This window comes from Protopterus annectens, chromosome 1.part2 (assembly GCF_019279795.1).
Source record: "Protopterus annectens isolate FY-2018-M chromosome 1.part2, PAN1.0, whole genome shotgun sequence".
Lineage (NCBI taxonomy): Eukaryota > Metazoa > Chordata > Ceratodontiformes > Protopteridae > Protopterus > Protopterus annectens.
Window position 1 is genome coordinate 954,982,134 of NC_056727.1, and position 20,534 is coordinate 955,002,667.

Genomic DNA, 20,534 nt, shown 5'->3' on the forward strand with positions numbered 1-20,534 from the left:
TTTCTGACAAATTTGAAGTTATTTTTTAACGCATAGCCTAATGGATGAAATTATTTTAAAAGTATGCAGTTGTATCAGTGCTTTTGGTAAGCAAGCATCTGTACTGTTCCACATGATTTAGAAAAATGAAGTTTATCTTCAGATACAGAAAACATTAGGTGCCTGATGTAGTCAGGGATACTTTTATAATAATGTTTTAGCTATTTTTGCTTGAGGTTCTGTCTCTTTGTTTATGTTTGTGTATGTATGTACAGTGTCTGAGACAAAAACTGTGTGAAGAACTGTGATTGCTAAATACTGACAAATGCATGGAGAATGGTAGACCAAGGCGAAACAAGAAAAAAAAACAATGGGACAGTGCTGAAACTAACCCATCTGCATAGCGTTATGGTTAAGGATAGGGTTAGTTTTAGTGTAATGTTTAGGGTTTGAGTTAGTCTTCCCTGCCATACCTTTATTTGTGTGCTAACCCTAGATGTTAAGTTGTCTATCTCGCCTTCATTCTTGCTGGATGGGTTCGGAGCCGACCTCGGCTCCGACTCGGCCACTCTAAAAGCTCGAGAGTTGGTTCCACCGGCTCGAAGCTCCCCTTATATCCCACAATGCTAGGCGTGAATTACCTCAGATCTCGTTTGCCGCTACAGCGATCGAGGTGTTTGGTTTCTACCTGCTTCAGGTGAGTTATTGTAGAATAAGTATAGTCTACTTAACCCCCTTTTAATTTAATTCATTATTGTTATTTCCCTTAGTTTAGTGGATTCAGACCCTCCTTTTTCCTGTTTTTCCACTCTTTCTTCCACAAAGAACTTTTGTTCTTCCTTCAGGCCTTTGGGCCTTTCCATCCCCTTAGGGAGTGTTTGTGTTTCTTATTAGGGAACTAAAAACTTGGGATAGTATAATTTTTAGTTATAATTGTTTGAAATTTAGTTTGGGTATAGTGTAGTCAGTGTGTTTGAGTGTGTGTTTGGTTACACTTTCCTTAACAATGTCTAAGGATTCAAAGGTCTCAGGCTTCAAGAAGTGTGACTCGTGCTGTCAGAAAATGTCTCTGACAGACGGTCACACTTCTTGTGTGTACTGCCTGGGACCTTTACACCTGCAGGACTCTTGTGCTGTATGCCATGGCTTCAGCCCTAGAGTCCTGCAGGAAAGAAAACAAACTAATACTAAGAGGTTTGCTTAAGCCTGAAGGTTCCCTTACTGCTACCTCGGGAAAACCTTCCAAGGCTTCTAAGTCCTCGACTCCAGTTTCTGAGTCGAGGCCTAAGGCTTCGAAACCTACTGCTACATCGGCTCCGGCTGGAGCCGATGAGTCTTTGACTACAGCTTCTGTGGTTCCCTCGGCTCCGGCTGGAGCCGAGGTATTGGAAATTCCTGGGTCGGCTCCGATCAGACCATCGGAGCCGACATCTAGAAAGAGGTCTAGGTCACCATCCCTTGGCTCCGTTCATTCGGCTCCAGCGTCTCCCTTGCTGTCTGAACAGAGCCATAGATCTCACTCCTCTAGGTCATCGAGGCTCTCGGATCATGACCTTCAGAGGGTAGTGAGTCGACTTCTAAAGTCCGAGGCACTGGCCCAAATGCTTCAGAGCCCGACTCCTCAGTCGATGCTTCAACCTATTCCTCAAAATATTCCTCCTCTGACTCCTTTGAGCTCGGAGCCGGGGCGTCTCGGAACCGAGACTGTGGTAGCGTCGGAGCCGATACAATTGTCTTCGGTTCCTTCGTCGGCTCCGATTTCTTCCTTTGAAGAATCTCGGCGCCGGACTTCCCTCGTCGGCTCCGAGGGGGTGAGTGGCATCGGACCCTTGTCCAACCCCGCTCTCCCTCTCGGTGCTTCGGCACTGGTGAGTTCGGCTCCGACATCGGCCTCGGAGCCATCTCTGTCGGTGCCGAGGGGGGTTCTTAGCTTCTCGGAGCGGGGACCTCTGGCTCTGCCTGACAGGGGTGCGTTCGAGGTCATGCGGAGTGTGTTGGAACCTGGTTCAACTCCACAGTCGGCTCCGTCCGCCCCTCCCTCTTCGGTGCCTCAGGTGATGTCTACTCTCTCCCTCATCCCTGACCGCAGAGAGCCAACTCTTCAAGAATCCCCTGTGGGATTTCATCCTCTTCGAGGCCTCTCCTGATTTGGCAGGGGAGCCCCCTAGGAAGAGAAAGTGTAAGAGGAAACACATAGACTCACCTGAGTCTGTCACCTCTGACACAGATTTAGAGGATTCTGAGGGTTCCCCGTTCCCCTTCTGAAGATGTCTCCTTCGCAGACATTCTAGAGATCCTTAAACAGAGGGGAAATTGGCCAGCCCTTAACCCTTCGGAGGATGAATCTGTGTATCTTGAAGCGTTCGGCTCTCGCCCTTCCACCTCCTGGGTGTCCCCCCCCTTTGACCCCCTCATGCAGGTGGTAGCAAAGAAGGCCTGGACGGCTCCTGACTCAGTGGACCCCACCCCAGGAGACCTTCAAAGTTTATAACAGCACCCACTGATAAACAATTTCTGACCAAAGGAGTTACTGTGGATGCTATGGTGGTAGCTGCTGCCACCAAGAAGGAACTAGCTGATCCTTCAGTGCCTGTCCATCCCCCTAATAAGGAATCTAGGTCTATGGACAGGTACGGGAAGCGGATGTTTTCGTCAGCGACCTTTGCCATGCGTTAGCTGAACTACCTATGCCATTTCACTCGTCTCCAAAGAGACTTGATCAAGGAAGCGAGTGAGATGTTGAAGGATCCTACGGCTGCGGGTTTTCAGGACAAGATGAACGCCCAGCTGGCTACCCTGAATTCTATAGCTAACTCCTCCATGCGCCTCCTTTCATATGCGGCTGATGGAGCGAGCAGAGCCGCAGGGACAGGTGTCGCTTTACGCCGGCATGCCTGGATGCGACTATGCAATTTTGCGGACCCCTTTAAAACGTCTTTCACTAATTCCCCGTTTGATAGATCATCTCTCTTTGGTCCTCAAGTGAAAGAAACCTTGACTAGGTGCGAGATGGATGGCAAAACTCTGTCTGCCGTCGGAGTCCGTTTTTCTACTCCTTCTAGACCTTACCCCAAAGGCCAGAAAAGTGGAAAAATGTGGTTCTGCAAACAATCTCAAGGGAATTTGCCTGACGCACAGAGTCGGTTCCCCTCCAGAGGCAGAGGAGGGAACAATAATGGTAGACGTCGCCCCAGAGGCAGAGGGGGTCCGCAGAACCAGGGCAATCGAGAAACTTTTTCCGATAAGCCCTTCCAGCATCCTTGAGGTGTTGCCCGACTGTCCACCTTCGGAGGCAGTCGGGGGAAGATTGTCACTGTACCCAGAAGCCTGGCTATCCCTAACTCAAGACAAGTGGGTGCAGTCCATCATTTCCGAAGGCTATTCCATTCCCTTTGTTCGCATTCCAAACCAATCAAAAAAATCCCTTCCAGATGTTCCACCCACTCAAAGGGATCTTGCAGCTTTAGAAATTTCAAAGTTGCTTGCAAAAAGAGCAATTCAGCCAGTTCCAGCAGACCAGCAAGGATCCGGAATCTACTCCAAGTTCTTTTTAGTTCCGAAGAAAACAGGGGACTGGAGACCAATTTTGGATCTCAGTATCTTGAACAAGTCTGTCAAGAAAACAAGATTTCGGATGGTCACGCTACAGTCCATACTTCCCCTATTGGGAAAGGAAAACTGGATGTGCTCTATAGACCTTCAGGATGCGTACTATCATATAAAAATGAACAGACGCTCCAGAAGATTCTTCCGCTTCAGGCTGGGAACCAGTCACTTTCAATTCAGAGCCCTGCCCTTTGGACTCACCACTGCCCCCCGGGTGTTTACCAAATGCATGGCAGTGGTAGCTTCTCACCTGAGACTTCAAGGATTCCAGGTGTTTCCATATTTGGACGACTGGCTCCTCACAGCTCCCACCAAGCATCTTCTTCTAGTGGCCAGAGACTACACCTTTCGCATTTGTCAAAAGTTAGGCATATCAATAGATTGCGAAAAGTCTGTTTTGTCGCCTTGTCGTGCTATTACCTTCATAGGCGCAAATCTAGACACAGTCAACATGTCTGCGAGACTAACAGATCAGAGAATAACAGACATACGCAAACTGGTCTCTCTTCTCTTCAACAGCAACAGAGTCAAAGCCAGATTAGTTCTGAAAGTATTGGGGATTATGGCGTCTGCTATCCCTCTACTTCTATTAGCCAGATTCCACATGAGAATCCTTCAATGGATGCTCTTCACACAATGGTCATACCAGCAACTTCCGATGTCCCACACCATTATGATTACGCAAACATGCAAGAATCATCTTCTGTGGTGGATGTCTTCCCCTCAGCTCTTCCTGGGAAGAGCCTTTGTTCCTCCCCCTCTGGTTGCTACTCTGACAACGGACGCCTCCCTGATCGGGTGGGGGGGCATTATCAGGGCAGAACTGTCCAGGGCATATGGCAACCAGACGAATGCCACTTGCATATAAATGTTCTAGAGATGAGAGCAGTGCTTTTAGCGTTGCAAGCCCTTCAAGACTCTCTCCCCTCGGGAACGATAGCAATCCAGACGGACAATATGTCTGTAGTGTGGTATATCAACAAACAAGGCGGAACCAGGTCCTATCCCCTATGTCGAGAAGCACTCAGACTGTGGCAATGGGCGATTTCTTCTCAGCGGTTTCTGATAGCAACGCACATCCCCGGGAAGTCCAATCAAATCGCGGACAAGTTGAGCAGAGCTATCCTCATGCCTCACGAGTGGTCTCTGAAAGATTCTATTGTGGAAAAAATATTTCTCAAATGGGGTCAGCCTTGCTGCGACCTTTTTGCTACTCCCCAAAACAGCAAGTGCAAAGATTATTTCACCCTCTTCCCCTTACCAGGCCAGCCCAGCAGAGACGCTCTAGTCCAAGTTTGGCCCCGGGGACTTCTGTATGCATTCCCTCCCTTTCCACTAATCTCTCAAGTGATACAGAAAGCTATCGCTCAGAAGGCCTCATTGATCCTCATTGCTCCTTACTGGCCTCGACAGGTTTGGTTCCCCTTTCTACATCAATTTCTGTTGGAGCAACCCTGGCATCTGGACCTAGTTCCAGATCTTTTGATCCATCAGTTGGGTCAGTTTCATCGCTCCCTAACATCTCTGAACCTCACTGCTTGGTTCCTCCAGTTCCTACCTTAGCCAGGCTTCCTCAAATATCTCACACTGTTCGAGATATTTTAATAGCCTCACATAAATCTTCCACTCGAAAAATTTATCTTAGTAAGTGGAAACGTTTTGCCTATTGGGCTCAAGGAAGGGACTTAGATCCTTTCACTGCTCCCATCCAAACAGTTCTTGATTTTCTAGCTGAACTCTTTCATTCAGGCTCATCTCCTTCTACTCTCAAAGTTCAATTGGCAGCTATATCTAACTTTCATGTGGGCATTTCAGAGTCTGCCATCATGTCCCACAAGCTTTGCAAAGCATTTTTGAAGGGAGTTTTCCTACTCAGACCTCCTATAAGAAATCCTCCTCCTTCGTGGGACCTTAATTTAGTTCTCAGTTCCTTGATTCTCCCCCCTTACGAACCTGCAGCTTCCTGTTCATTAAAATTGCTATCATGGAAGACTCTCTTTCTGGTAGCTATTACTTCAGCTAGAAGAGTTTCAGAACTTCATGCACTCAGCTGTCGACCACCATATCTGTTGTTCCACAAAGACAGGGTATCCTTACGAACCAACCCATCCTTTTTACCTAAAGTAGCCTCTGCGTCAAACCTAAATCAAAGCATTGACCTCCCTGTGTTTTTTTCAGAATATTCTAATAGGTCTGAACAAAAATTGCATTGGCTAGATGTTCATCGTCAGTTAAGGTACTATTTAGATAGGACCAAACAATTCAGAAAAACTGACCAGCTGTTTGTCTCTTATGCAGAAGGCAGAAAGGGACTTTCTGTTTCCAAGGTATCACTATCTAGATGGCTAACATCTATGATTTCCATTGTTTATGAAATTAGGCACCAAAAGCTGCCTAACAAACCTAAGGCCCACTCCACCAGAGCTTTGGCTACTTCTATAGCCTTCCAAGACAGACTGCCTATTGACACCATTTGTGCAGCGGCTACTTGGGCTACTCCTCACACATTCATTTCACATTATAAGTTAGATTTAGCTTCTAGACATAGAGCTAACTTTGGTACCACTGTTCTCAAGAGTCTGTTCCGTTAGGCCACCCGGGACAAGGTGCTAGGGACGCGGTCCCATCCAGCAAGAATGAAGGCGAGATAGACAACTTAACATATAGAAGTTATGTTCTTACCATAACGTTCCATGTTAGTTGTCTTCTTCTCGCCTTCTTTCTTGCGTCCCACCCTCCTTCCCCCTGGCCTGGACAGACCTAGAGGAGTTTGATTGTGACCTCTCTTTCTACCACCTCTTTTGCTATAGGTATATGCTCTGCTGTGCATATTTTCCTGGATCAGGCTTCAGGTCACCTTTCCTCTTCCCTTTTTGTTTATAGAGGTGGACTCTCTTTTCCAGTTTTTCTGGTTTTATTATTAGCTGGGCCTAGCTCACAAACGAGATCTGAGGTAATGCACGCCTAGCATTGTGGGATATAAGGGGAGCCTCGAGCCGGTGGAACCAACTCTCGAGCTTTTAGAGTGGCCGAGTCGGAGCCGAGGTCGGCTCCGAACCCATCCAGCAAGAAAGAAGGCGAGAAGAAGGCAACTAACATGGAACGTTATGGTAAGAACATAACTTCTATTTCTATCTTCATCCCTAAACATTATGCTAAAAATACTCTTTTTCCTAACTTTACACTAAATAAGATACACACATACACATACAACACACACTGTGCACATTAACCCCTTCCATAACCCTTACTGCAACTCTGCCTGTAGTACACCTTCAGATATACAAACAACTGGAATGCAAAACATTCTTTATATATCAGGATGTTTCAGTGCTCCTACTCGCACACAATTAACCCATCCAAAAGTCTCCACTCGTAATTTGTCCTGTTGGTAGATTTTGGTAGATCAGTTGACAGGCACCTATATAATAGTGAGTGAGTGTAAATGTAAACAGTAGTGCCTGCCATGTTGGCCGTTATAGAGAATTGACAGACCACCTAGAGTTGATGAATTGGAGGGCCACCCTTCTGTTGGAAAACCTAATTATCCACCTTTGAGGGTACTGCTGCACTTAGAGTATAGCTCCATGTTGATTTTTTTTGTTATAGTTTTGCAGTGTTTTCAAAAAAATGTTCCCTTTCTTTGTAGTCAGTGATTACATATCTGATTTCAGAGCTACATATACCTGTACTTGAGAGACTTTGCATACTTGAGTTTTGTGTGTATATTTGTGTGTGTGTGTGTGTATGTGTGTGTGTGTGTGTGTGTGTGTGTGTGTGTGTGTGTGCGTGCATGTATGTATATATATATATATATATATATATATATATATGTATGTATATATACACATACACACACTCATACATATATACGTATATGTATATGTGCGCACTTGCATGTCCATGAATTTTAACCTAATTCTAGAAAAAAGCATTTTATTACTTAACTGACTGAAGCTATGACATCTTTGACATTCTGCTAAGTGTTTTATCAAATAAAAATTTTTTTTTTTTTTGCATTCTTGGTCCATCACGGGCCTTATTTTCTCCTTTAGTACCCCATCCCTAACACACACACTTGTAAAGACTTTGAGGGGGCATGGAATGGGATAACAGTGAAGGATGTCCTGTTACTTGTACATTGTGGTGGAGCGGTAGCGTTGTCGCCTCACAGCAAGAGGTTTTCTGGTTCGATTCTCGGCTGGGGTGCCTTCTGTGTGGAGTCTGCATGTCCTCCCTGCATTTGTGTAGGTTTCCTCCAGGTGCTCCAGTTTCCTCCCACATTACAAAGACATGAGTCTGGAGCGTTTCTCCTTCTAGACATCCCTTCTCCACTCCCAGTGGCATGAACGGTGAGTTTCCTTGTCTCCTCCAGAAAGATAACACTGTGTAGTGCACCCTGAGGCCATGTCCCTCCACTGCTCCATCTTCCTGCCTGACTCCTGTAGTGCAGAGGCCATTAGTGATGCAGCTGGGAATCCATTCCGTGTGCCACAGAGTTAAGCATCATACTGTAGTTAAATGTTGTAAAATAAAAGCTGCAGACTGCACTACTTTGACTTTAGGGTGGGGAGTCTGAGTGAAGTTGTAAGTTTTGTATTGCAGTTTTTTGCAAGTGATAAGTAACTTGCAATATTTTAAATTAATTTTGAAAAGCAGTATTTGGCATGGTAATACTTTTCTGTCTGGTCTGGAGCTGTGCTGTCTTCCTTTCCAATTTGAGACAGAGATGATATTGGCAGTCTAGAACATCTTTGTAGCAATAGGTGCTATACCCAAACTGTTGTTCATTGACTGGCACTGTGGATCCTTGTCACTGGGACTGAGGGGTTGTAGTGGAGCACTGGCATTTTACATTGTACTTTACAGCAATGGAAAAGATCTACTGAAGAAAAAAATGGTTTGATTTATATGTTGTATGACACTGTTGAAGCTGCCTGTTAATAGCTTTGTGACTTGCCAGCTGTCAAAGTGTAGTACTTAACAGCTTGGTTTAATAGCTGTTTGAGTGTGGCATTTAACTGTTTTTGACAACTGTCAAACATGGCATTTAGTCTGCTAGTTTACTGACTGGATTATGGAACTGATAGAGCCTTACAGTGGTATGATTTGACTCTTTAGAGTCTTTTGTCATATCTTTTTTTTAAATCATTTTCTAAATCTATATAAACAGTGATATTTCCAGAGACTATGCTGCTTTTCTTACATTTGCTGCACCACCAGTTTTGCAGTGCAAACCCTGATCATTTTATAGCATAAATATCATTGCATTTTAGATGTATTTTCTCACTGTCTTTCTCTCAATTTTGTTAGGTCTTTCAGAAGGAGTTAGGGAAGCGAACTGGCAGTGTTCAGGCACTTAAACGTTCTGCCCGTGAACTCCTTGAGAACAGTCGTGATGATACAACGTGGGTGAAAGTACAGCTCCAGGAGCTCAGCACTCGCTGGGACACAGTTTGTAAACTCTCTCTCTCAAAGCAGAGCAGGCTGGAGCAAGCACTGAAGCAGGTAAGAAAAGAAGAAAGCAGTTCTTGCCACCATAGAACATTACCACTCACTTTGTAAATTTCTTACTTGTGTTGAAATGTATGGTTGATTAGAAAGAGATCATGTACAAATCCCCCACCTTTGCTCACTGCTTCTTGTCTTCGGTAAACAGCATACAGTTAGAGACTAATAATGTGTGTGTGTGTGTATTTTGTTGTGTTGTAGATTTCACAGTCCAGCAGTGGATATTTGTTCACAGTTGCATTTTACATACTTCTTTTAGACATCCCACTGCATGCAACAGTTACAACTTGCAGTGGGTTTCTGACTTGCACCCACTTCTATAGTAACTTTTCCCTGCTCTTCACTATTTCTGCTAATTCATCAACAGCAAGAACTGTATTTATTAGGTAGTCATAGGTGTGCACTTGGCTAATGACCACTGGAGACTTTTTAAGTTTATCCATGCATCCCAAATGTCTGACAAGTTCTAGTACCGTTGGTGAGTGTGTAAGGAGGTGCTAGGGAGATGAAACATGTATAAGCAGGGGCCTGGAAATGAGTCATTTACAGGCTGGCAGTATCCATTGGAGATAAAGGTGCCACACCAGGGATGAATTTCATGTTTCTCATCCAGTTGTCCAAGTTACACTTGAATTGGTTTAGGGAAGAACTCTGCTTTACCTGGATGTGGGGAGCCTGTTACAGAGAAGGGGTAGTCTCTAGAATACATACTTGTCTCTCCAGTCTATGATACTTACTTGTCTTTCCAGTAGGTCCTAGTTATATCACAGGCAAGGTTTAAGTCTTTAGAATAGGTAATTCTGGTGCTGTTTGTTTTGCAGATATGATGGTGGTCCATCAGGGTAGAGTCCGACAATTTATTTATTTATTTTTATTTTACATTTGTTTACTGGGAGTGTCTGACTGAGCCTGAAAAAGGCCTGCTCTCAGCAGAGGCCCTGGGACAAAAGCTCCAAGTTGCACTTTACGTAATGTTACATAGAATTAAAAAAGAGTAATAGGTTTGCATAGGAAACAGTGGTACAAATGATTAAAAAGTAAGCAAAAAAGCAAACAGTAATTCAAATAGTGCAGTAGGCATGGTTAGTCACACATTACACATTGTAATTGCTAGTAGTAGACTGCAACACAACAGAAATAGAACAGTACATTTATATATTTCCTCTTATGAGAAATGGGATGGCATTATAACAAGTGAAGCAATTAGAATAAAGCTATAGAGTAAAGAAGTTGGAGATAGGTTTTAAATGAAAGAGTTAGGGGGTGTAAAATATAGGATGAATAATATAAGAATTTACTGAGGGGTCACCCTGGTGATGAGCAGCAGCATAGCCAGTTATTAGTCAAATGGGTCTTGAGAAGAAGTTTGAATTTGAAGGTTAGCTATGCTAAGAAAGGGCTGGAGTATTGAGTTCCAGAGTTTGGAGATGTGCTGTCAGAAGGTGATGAGCAGCAACATAGCCAGTTATTAGTCAAATGGGTCTTGAGAAGAAGTTTGAATTTGAAGGTTAGCTGTGCTAAGAAAGGGCTGGAGTATTGAGTTCCAGAGTTTGGAGATGTGCTATCAGAATAAGGCATCCCTGTAGCTGTTATTGGTTTTAGAGACTTCTAGAAGAAGTTTGTTGGATGAGCGGAGGGTTCGATTGCTAGTGTAGAGTTTTACTAGGTTTTTAAGGGCTGGACATTTGTCTGGCAGGTAGGTGATGTAGTGGCAAATTGTGAGTTGCTTGAGGCATAATAGGTTTGGGAGTTCAGCTAGTTTAGTTTGTGAAGAGGTGAACAATGATGTGTCCTGTATAGGAGACTGGTGGCAAACCTAACTATTTTGTTGTAGCAGGTATCCAGTTTGTTTAGATTTGTTTTGTTTGAGTTGGTGAATATTGGTGAGTCATATAACAGAGTGGATAGTAGATGGGTTTGGGCAATGGCTATTTTGGTGGTTTGGGTGAGGAATGGTTTTGCTCTCTAGAGTGCCTCAAGTTTTATGTGGACTTTTGTGATTGTTTGGGATATGTGCAGGTCATAGCAGAGGGATCTGTCACTGGTGACATCTAGAAGTTTTGTGTGGTCAATGGGCTGTATTTTGGTGTTAGTGGAGTAGATGGTGAATGTTATGAGGGGTTAAGATATTTTGTTGGTGGTGAATAATAGAAGTTTGGTCTTGTTGGGGTTGAGTATTAGCTGTTTGGCAGAGAGGTAGTGTTCAACATCTGTAAATGCTTTGTGTTTTTTGCAAGAGTTCAGGGATTGAGGTGGCAGAGCAGATGAGTGTAGAGTCATCTGTGTATTCTATAATGTTAGCTGATGTGGTGGCTGAATTGAGGTCATTAGTAAAAATAGAAAATTGGGCCAAGTATGGAACCTTGGGGTATGCCTACAGAGACTGGTAAGAGTGAGGATGTATTGTCTGGCCATTTGACAGCTTGCTGTCTGACAGATAACCATTGAACCATGATAGGCTGGAGTGAGAGAAGTTTAAGGTGGCAAGCTGGTCCAGAAGTTTTGGGTGTGAGACAGTATCAGATGTTTTTGACATGTCTGAGAAAACTGATGAGGCATAAAGGCTGTTGTTTCTTGCCTGGTTGACTGTGTCTGTGAAGCTAATTAGGGTAGATGTGGTGCTATGAAGCCATGTTGTGCGTCTGAGAGGAGGGTATTGTTCACGAGATAGAGCATGATTTGTGAGTGCATACATTTCTCTAGGATTTTTGAAAGAGGAGGCAATATTGCGATGGGTCTGAAGTTTGATAGTAGTGTTGCAGTGCCTCCTTTGTGTAGGGGAATAATATGTGATATCTTCCAGAATTTGGTGACGTATTGCTCTCAGATGGACCTGTTTATTAGTAGGGAGACCTAGTAAGAGATGGCGTCAGCTGCCAGCTTCAGGAATTTATTGGGAAGCAGGTCAGCTGCAAGAGTTGAAGGCTTTAGTCGATGGTAAAGTTTATTAATGTGATTCGTCTGTATTGGTTTAAGGTTAAATCCTGTGGGATTGATGGCAGGGGTAGTGGGTACAATTAGTGGACTGGTAGTGCTTTGATTTAATAGGGAGAGTATGGAATTAGAGAAGTGAGAGTTGAATTGGGTGGCTATGCTTTTGGTAGAGTTTGGGGGATGTGGGTTAAGTGTTGAGGAATGTTTGTGACTGAGAATTTGATTTATAGAGGCCCCACATTTTTGGGGGTTGTTTTGATGTTTTTCTTGAGCCATGGAATAGTAGTTTTTTTGTCTGTTTTTATTTGCTTTTTGACTGGATTCCTTAATTGTCAGTAGTTTTGGAGGGTGGTTTGGTTTTTGGTGGCCAGATAGTGGGACCATTCTCTGTCTCTCTGCTTCATAAGGAGTTTAGCTCATTTTGTTAGCCATGGGGGGTTGGTTTAGCTTTTATGCAGATTTTCCTGATGGGGGCTACTTTTGTTAGAATTTCCAGGAGTGTGTCATTCAAGTATTCAGTTGCAATATTCAATTGGAGGTATTTTAGTGGAGACCAGTTTTTCAAGAGGGAGTTAAAAATATCAATGGATAACTTTTTTGTGTTATGGATTTGCTTGTTTGTCATATAAACCAAGAAAGAGTCCATACTTGACTGTATTCTCACTAATAGACTCTCCATATATCCTCACTGTGGCCGTCTCCCAGATACCCTCATTGATCACAGACCCACCTTCCTCCTAAGACAGAAAGTAAACCCGAAAAAACATCACAATCATAGTTTGGGTGGTGATGATTTGGATAAAGCTGAAAATGTTAATGTAGTTTAATGGGTTATCAGAAGAGCAGGGAGACCAGTCTGGGTTGAAGTCTTCTGCGATGATTGTTTCTTGGTTAAAGTTGGTTGATGCCCAATTAAGAAGATTTTCAATTATTGTAGAATTGCTGCCTGGGGGGATGTAGACTGCAAAGATAATGGTACACTTGTTATTGTTTAGATGAAGGCTAGCTACAAGTACTTCTGAGCTATTTGAATCGTAGATGTAGTTGACTTATCATTCTAGGCCAAGTGTGTCTTTATACATACTTGCAATGCAATTTTTTCTCTCTAATCGATGTATATTGTAACACTGGGTTAGTAGTTCATTGACTTTGATGTTTGCTTTTAACCAGGTTTCAGTTAGTATGACTATATTGGGGGTATAAAGGCTGAGGGTAGCATGGAGTTGCTCAGTTTTGTTTAGGATACTCCTTAGGTTAATATTTAAGATTAGGAGGTCAGAGCTACTGTGGGGGTGCACTGTGAAGTTTTGCTGGTTGGGTTTTCTTTTTGTGGTGGGTTTGTATGGGAGTTTGACTGTGGACCAGGGTTAGGGTGTATGTCTCCAGCTAGATTAAGTAGTGTTGCGGTGGTGGTGCTGCGGTAGCATTGTCGCCTCACAGTAAGACCTTGTCCTGTTCGATTCTCAGCTAGAGCGTATTCTGTGTGGAGACATGCGTGAATGGGTGTACCTTTGTTGAAGGTTGTGCTTCAGGTCTGACAACTCGGCACGTAAAAATCTACTGCCAATCATTAGCGGACCGGAGTTCCGCTGTGGCGACCCCTAACCGGGAAAATCCGAAAGACACAACAAGAGTGCATGGGGATAATTTGACAAATTTGGTGAGGAATTTTAAGTATTTCCAAAACAAGTTAGTAGTTGGTTGGGTGGATAATACTTAATTAAAGAGTGTTCTGAGGAGGAGGAGTTGTAGAGGTGTGGTGATATTAAAGTAGTTTGATGAGCGTTAGTTGTTTGGGCTGTGTTGATTAATGTGGGTGAGGATGTTAATGTGTAGTCCATGGTATGAAGTAGATACACTGTTACAAGAAGGATAGTAGAGACTATGTGTATAAGTGGCATTGTTTGAGTTTGTGGGGTTTGCAATGAGTTGTGGGTCTGGTACATGCTGCAGTATGTAAAGGATGGTTGATAACCACTGGAAAGGCAGTAAGGAAGTGGTAGGTAGTGAAGAAAGAAGATGCTATGAGAAACTGGTCAGTTGGTTGGAAGGGGATGGATGGTACTTAGTGAAGAAAGATGTGGCTATGTGTGATTGGCTAGCTGGTGGGAAGGGGAGTGATTTATGAGTGAATGTTTAGAGGAATGGGGAGGAGCAGAGAGGGTATAAATGAAATTGATGTAGGGGTGTGGGTAGGAATGGGAGTAGGGTAGGGGAATGGAGTGAGCCCGAGCTTAGCGAAGGCGAACAGAATGGGTAGAACCAAGATGTGGCAGACCACAAAAGCAGCAAAAAACAATTAGTTGTTAAGGTACAAGATAATAAAGTATAAAGATGCAGTGAATATCCTAAAGTAGATGTGTATTCTGACAAAAAGGAGTTGAAAATGATGGCAGGGGGACTGGGAAAAGCAGGTTACAGTGAAGTACTGCTGGAGGAAAGAGCTCTGGTATGGATACCGCATTCAAAGCTCTAATGGGAGATATTAAATCTGTGTGTGCAGTACAGGGGATAGTAAGGCAAGATATCTAAAAATAGTAGATCTGGGAACAGGGACTAGAGAAAGGACGGTGTGACAGCAATAAAGATAACCGCCAGAAAGGTAGCCCTGGGCAGTGGAGGTGGGCTTGAAAGGTTGTCTTGGTGATGTGCAGTTAGCCTTTCTTTAAATAGATAGGCATTTGAAAAGGAGCATTAGTTGCAAAGTATGTTTTAATTGAAGTGTGCAAACTGAGGAGCAATCCAAAAATACTGGGCTATGTTTGGGGCTTCCACAGTGGAGACAGGTAGCTTGCGGTTACTTCCTTAACACCTAGGGAGAGGAGGAGGAAAAAAAGTGGTTGGGAATGGTGAGGGCGAATAGTAGTGCAGTGTTACACGAATGTAGAGAAGAGAGAAAAGTGTAAGAAGGTTAGAAGAGGGTGATATGGTAGGCAGTGCAGAGTAAATATCAATATATTCACAGGCTGTACATATCTCAACCATATACAGGCAGTATGTTACAGTCAGTTAAACACATACACAGGTTGTAGGTTTATACACAGTGCAGTTCTCTTAACAAGCTGCAATGAATTCACAGTTGTTTAACAAGCATAAATAACTTCACAGTGTCAGTTGAGCCTAGCATGCCTTGAATATGTATTGATATGGCAACATTATATGTGCAGCAAATAATAGCAGCAAGGTCAAGCTGGTATAATAAAGCAGTAGGTTAAACCGCACCGTACAAGTTAAAAGGTGGGCATGCAAATAGTCTCTGATGTTCTTCATGTTTCACTGTTGCAGTCATTACATTTGGGTTATCTGCTTGCAGGTAGCCCTCAGTCGGCCTGATTATCAAAGTCTTGGATCCTGCGTCGGTTGCTGTCTCATCTTCCATGACATCAGTTAGTCAGGGGTATAAAGCATGTAGCCGACACCATTACATTAGTCTTTTTTGCCGTGCGGTGCCTGAAGCAGAAGCAGTTTGCAAGTGCTGGTCGGCCGACTCCTTACATTTTCGTTTTCGAGTTTCAGATCCGAAGTCTTCGAAAAAGCTAAGTACCCCATTGGGGATCCTTTTTCTTGCTCTAAACCAAAGTTAGTAAAAATTAACAATTGTATTTCGTGTGGAAAGCAAATACCTCATAAAGATTTTCATTCGTACTGCATTCCTTGCTTAGGCCCAGACCACGACGTCCCTCGCTGTCGGTTTTGTGCCTTATTCAATCCTCAAACTATTCGTCGTCGGTTAATTTTTGCATCTAACTATTTTGGTACTCTGTTCAATTATCCAGAAATGGCTTCAGTAAGCCACGCGACTACCGACATTCCGAAAAAAACGTAAAGAAAAAGACAGAGACAGACTGCATAGGTCCAAAGCTGCCGACGACGCTTCTGTTAAGCTAGTCTCCAGTTCGCCAATACTCAATGAGGTGCTTTCGCAGCCCCTGATACCTGCTGCTTCAGATTCGCAGACCTCTACTGAGACCCATTCGGAGTCCAGTATGCCATGAGATGCTTCTTCGACTGTGGAACCTGTGGATGTCTCTACCTTGGATAGGTCCGGAGCCGCTGTGCAGGCACCGGCTTTTGAGGGCGTATTCTGGCCTACTGACTTGCATATCAAACCGACGCCATCTACTTCTTCAAGGCCTAAAACTCGAACCACGCCTAGAAAACCGACGCCCAGACCACATGGTCAGGCCCCTATGCCTAAAAAAACAAATGATAAGAATGGCTGAAGACCTTATTACTCTAATCAGGGGAAGCCACCCTTCTCCCTCTAAGAGACCTAGAACTGATTTTCTTTCTGATTCTACGGATCAGGATTCTGATATTTCTGTTTCTTCTGATGACCAGGATTTGCCCTTATCTACCTATGAGGATTCTGATGCAGAGGACTCCATTCCCTCTGCCCCCCCCCCCCCCCACCGAAGATTTCTCTTTTGGTGAAGCTTTGCATACTCTTAGGGAGCATTTCCGCTAGGGAAGCCAGGATTACTCTGACTCTAAAAATAGGCTTAGGGAATTCTTACACCTACCTCAACACAGGCCTTTAGCTATCCCTCCTGTACTGGACATTGTAGATGATGCCTTCATGGAATCTAGCCTGACCCCAGACACTATCTCTGGCTCCCAGGAAACCTGACAGGTATTACAGAGTACCTGACTCTCACAAGTTCCTCTCTAAGAATCCTACTGCGGATCCAGGGACCATTTCACAGAGACCCAAGGGCATTAAGGCTACTACTGCCAAAAATCGTACCCCCTCTGATAGAGATTCCAGGGCCCTGGATAGATGGGGTAAGAAGGTATAAACTTCTGCTGCTTTGACCATTAGGGCCTTAAACTGCCAGTTGCATATGTTAAAGTATCAACAACATATTATTGGATTACTTAAACAGAAAATTATGTATATTCCTGACTGTGCTGAAAATAAAGAATTACAGGATTTAATGCATTCTGCTGAACAAGTTGGTAAACATACTTTGCAGTGTGGTTTTGATTCCTTAGAGGCATCTTGCAGGGCTGTTGTCACTGAGTCTGTACTTAGAAGGCATGCTTGGCTTAACGAGCAAACTTTACCAGATCATGTTAATACTAAATTTCTGGATGCTCCCTTAAGCCAAGACTGCCTGTTTGGTAACAAAGCAGTAGTAGTACTTAAAAAGATGGAGGACAAATCTAAATCTATGCAAACTGTTAAAGATTTCCTGCAAGTACAGCCTCCCAGATTTAGTAGGCACTCTTCCAGGCCTTCTCAGTCCAAACCCAGGACCAGCAGACCACCCAGGCTTCAGTCTCAAGGTACTCACAGGCCTATTGACTGGGGGGGGCTGCCTCTTCCAAAGCTGGAAGTGGTAAGGCACCCCCTATAGTAAACTGTCACAATGACTTAATCTTAAACCTTCCAAGCCCTGCTCAAAAAACTGGGAACTCATTACCCAAGACAAATGGGTTCTAAATATAGTTTCCCAAGGATACAGATTCCACTTCCACTCCTTACCAACCCCAAGCGGTTGGCCAGACCTACCCCCCAAATTAGTGGGCAGAGGCTCAACAGCAGGTTCTCAATCTTCTAAGTATCAGGGCTATTCAACCTGTCCCAGAAGAGGAATGGGGACAAGGGTTTTACTCGAGACTTTTCCTGGTACCCAGAAAAAACAATACCTTTTGTCCTATCCTGAACTTGTCTATCCTAAACACCATTTTGGTAATCCCAAAATTCAAAATGCTAACGCTTCATCAGCTGCTTCCCATGCTAGGCAAAAATGCCTGGTTAGCAACATTGGATTTAAAGGAGAAGCTTACCTGCACATCCCAATAAGGGAATCTTGCAGAAAATACCTACACTTCAGAGCAGGCTACATGCACTATCAGTTCTTTGCACTGCCCTTTGGCTTATCTGCTGTGCCAAGGGTATTCACAAAGTGCCTAGCTCCAGTCATTGCATTCTGCAGGCAAAGACATATTCAAATATACCCATACCTGGATGATTGTCTAATTCAGGCAGAAAGCCAGGACATACTATTAATTCATCTAGCATTTGTAAAGAAACTGCTAACCTCACTGAGGTGCACCATAAACGAAAAGAAGTCTCACGTAGTACCCTGCCAACAAATTGTATTCTTTGGAGCAAGCTTGAATACAACTTCCTAGATGGCCTACCTCACGCCAGAGAAACAAGTTTATTTGACAGCCTACTTCAAACTACTGGCCACAAAGACCCAGCTGTCTGCAAGGAAAATACTGCAAGCCCTGGGGTTCATGGCATCTTGCATTCTACTAATTCCATATGCAAGACTGCATATGAGGAAACTACAATGGTATCTAAAAAGCCTATGGTGTCAACATTCTCAGGACCTGGAATCCGTGATTCACATCATTCCTTGTATAAAGACAGAGTTCCTTTGGAGGGGCAGAGGCCTGCCACCACAACAAGGGACTGCCATTCATTCTACCCCCTGCCCAAACCCTAACAACAGACGCATCAGACTGTGCATGGGGGGGCCCACTTGGCAGGGCAGTGCATTCAGGGTAAATGGAACCCGATTCAAATGCACCTGCATATCAGTCAAAAAGAAATGTTAGCTGTACAGAATTCTCTTGACAGCCTTCAAGGACCACATTCTTCCAGGACAATTATTGGTAAAGACGGACAACACCACTGTTATGTGGTACTTAAACAAGCAGGGGGGAACTCACTCATACCCCTCTGCAGACTAGCCATGGCTCTGTGGAACACAGCCTTGAGCTACCAAGTGCACCTACAAGCTCAATTCCTGCCAGGCAAGGTAAATGCACTGGCAGATGACCTAAGCAGAAACCTCATGGACCCACACGAGTGGAAACTGGAGCCAAAGATATTCAACATTCTGAGAAACAAATGGGGGAGCCCAGAGATAGACCTGTTTGCCTCCCCTCAGAACTACCAATTGGACAAATTTTGCACAAGGACTCCCCACAGACAAGCTTGGAAAGTGGATGTCCTGTCCTTTACCTGGGAAAGCCTCTCAGTTTATGCCTTTCCCCCTCTGCCTCTCCTCTCGAAAGTTTTACTAAAGATCAAACAAGACAAACCAAGGACAATACTCATTGCACCAGACTGGCCACGCCAACACTGGTACTCCCTCTCCCAGCAGGAGGGCCAGATTCTGTACCCCCAGCTTCAAACCCTGAACCTGGCAGCCTGGCTAATTACCTGAGTTCTCCTATACCATCCATCAGCAGACAAGTGCTGGATGTCATCCTGGAGACAAAGTGGCCTAGTAGTAGAAAATCCTTTGCTGAAAACTGGAAAAGACTCTGTTCCTGGAGCCAGACTCAGGGGATGGGCACTACAGTGCCCAATTTACCCCATATTCTTCAGTACTTAACAGCGTTGCTTCACAAGGGCCTTTCCTTCTCTTCCATTAAAATTCATGCTTTAGCCATTTCAGCACATTATAATACTGAACCACCCTTCTTCTCTCACCCCCTACTGAAACAATTCCTCAGAGGGGCCAAAAATTTAAGACCACCCAGGAGAGCTCCTACTCCTGCCTGATTACTTAACTTTGTATTGGAAAAGCTCACTCTACCTCCTTTTGAGCCAGCTGCAACTGCAGAGTTGAAATTCCTTTCTTGGAAAACAGCCTTCCCCCTAGCCATCCCTTCAACCAGAAGAGTGTTGGAATTACAGACCCTCATGGCAGTGGAGCCTTTCGTCATCTTTCATGCGGACAGGGTGTCCCTCAGGACCAGTCCTTCATTTATGCTCAAGGTGGTGTCCAGTGTGGCCCTTAATCAGTCCATTCATTTGCCAACCTTTTTTTCTAATTAACAGAACAAAAGGGAACAAATACTGCACTCCTTGGACGTGCACAGACAACTTAGATTTTACTTGGACAGGACCAAGCCTCTCAGGAAATCTGAACAGCTGCTAGTTGCCTTTGCTGCAGGGGCAGAGGGGAAGGCCATTTCAAAGCAAACCATTTCTAAGTGGATAGGTCTTTGTATTCTTTTCTGCTATAAGCACTATGGAAAACCTACCCCACAGGGGATAAGACCCCATTCCACCAGGCTGCATCTACTTCTACAGCCTTTCTCAGAGGTGTTCCTACCAGGGACATCCTAGAAGCTGCTACTGGAGTTCTGTACATACTTTCACCAAGCATTACCACTTGCCAATTTTCTCTAAATCCAGAGCTGGTTTTGCCACTGCAGTCTTGCAGGGCCTAATAGCTACTCCTAATGCTCAATAACTGCCTCCTCCCTTCCTTAGCTTTGGGAATTTACCCAAATGTAATGACTGCAACAGTGAAACACGAAGAACATAGTACAGTTGTGTACACTTACCATAAATGTAGATGTTCGAGTGTATTCACTATTGCAGTCCTGGTTACCCTCCCTCCAGCCCCCTGACTTCTGTTGGGTATATCTCTATTCTTGTTTACTATACTTAAGCTTTCTGGTGTATTTGCTTTTGTTGGAGGTGCAACTATGTATTTAATTGCTTCCCATTATGGGGGCACCTGACATCT

The 20,534-nt window shown here is 44.1% G+C and overlaps 1 protein-coding gene across 1 annotated transcript in view; it reads left to right on the top strand.

Moving 5' to 3' along the window:
* Positions 1–20,534, top strand: part of LOC122792184 (microtubule-actin cross-linking factor 1-like) — a gene marked incomplete in the record, with an annotated part of 3,579,694 nt that overhangs the window by 3,208,074 nt on the left and 351,086 nt on the right. Inside the window, 1 exon segment of the mRNA XM_044059907.1 lies at positions 8,899–9,093. Within this exon segment, the coding sequence (XP_043915842.1) occupies positions 8,899–9,093 (195 nt within the window).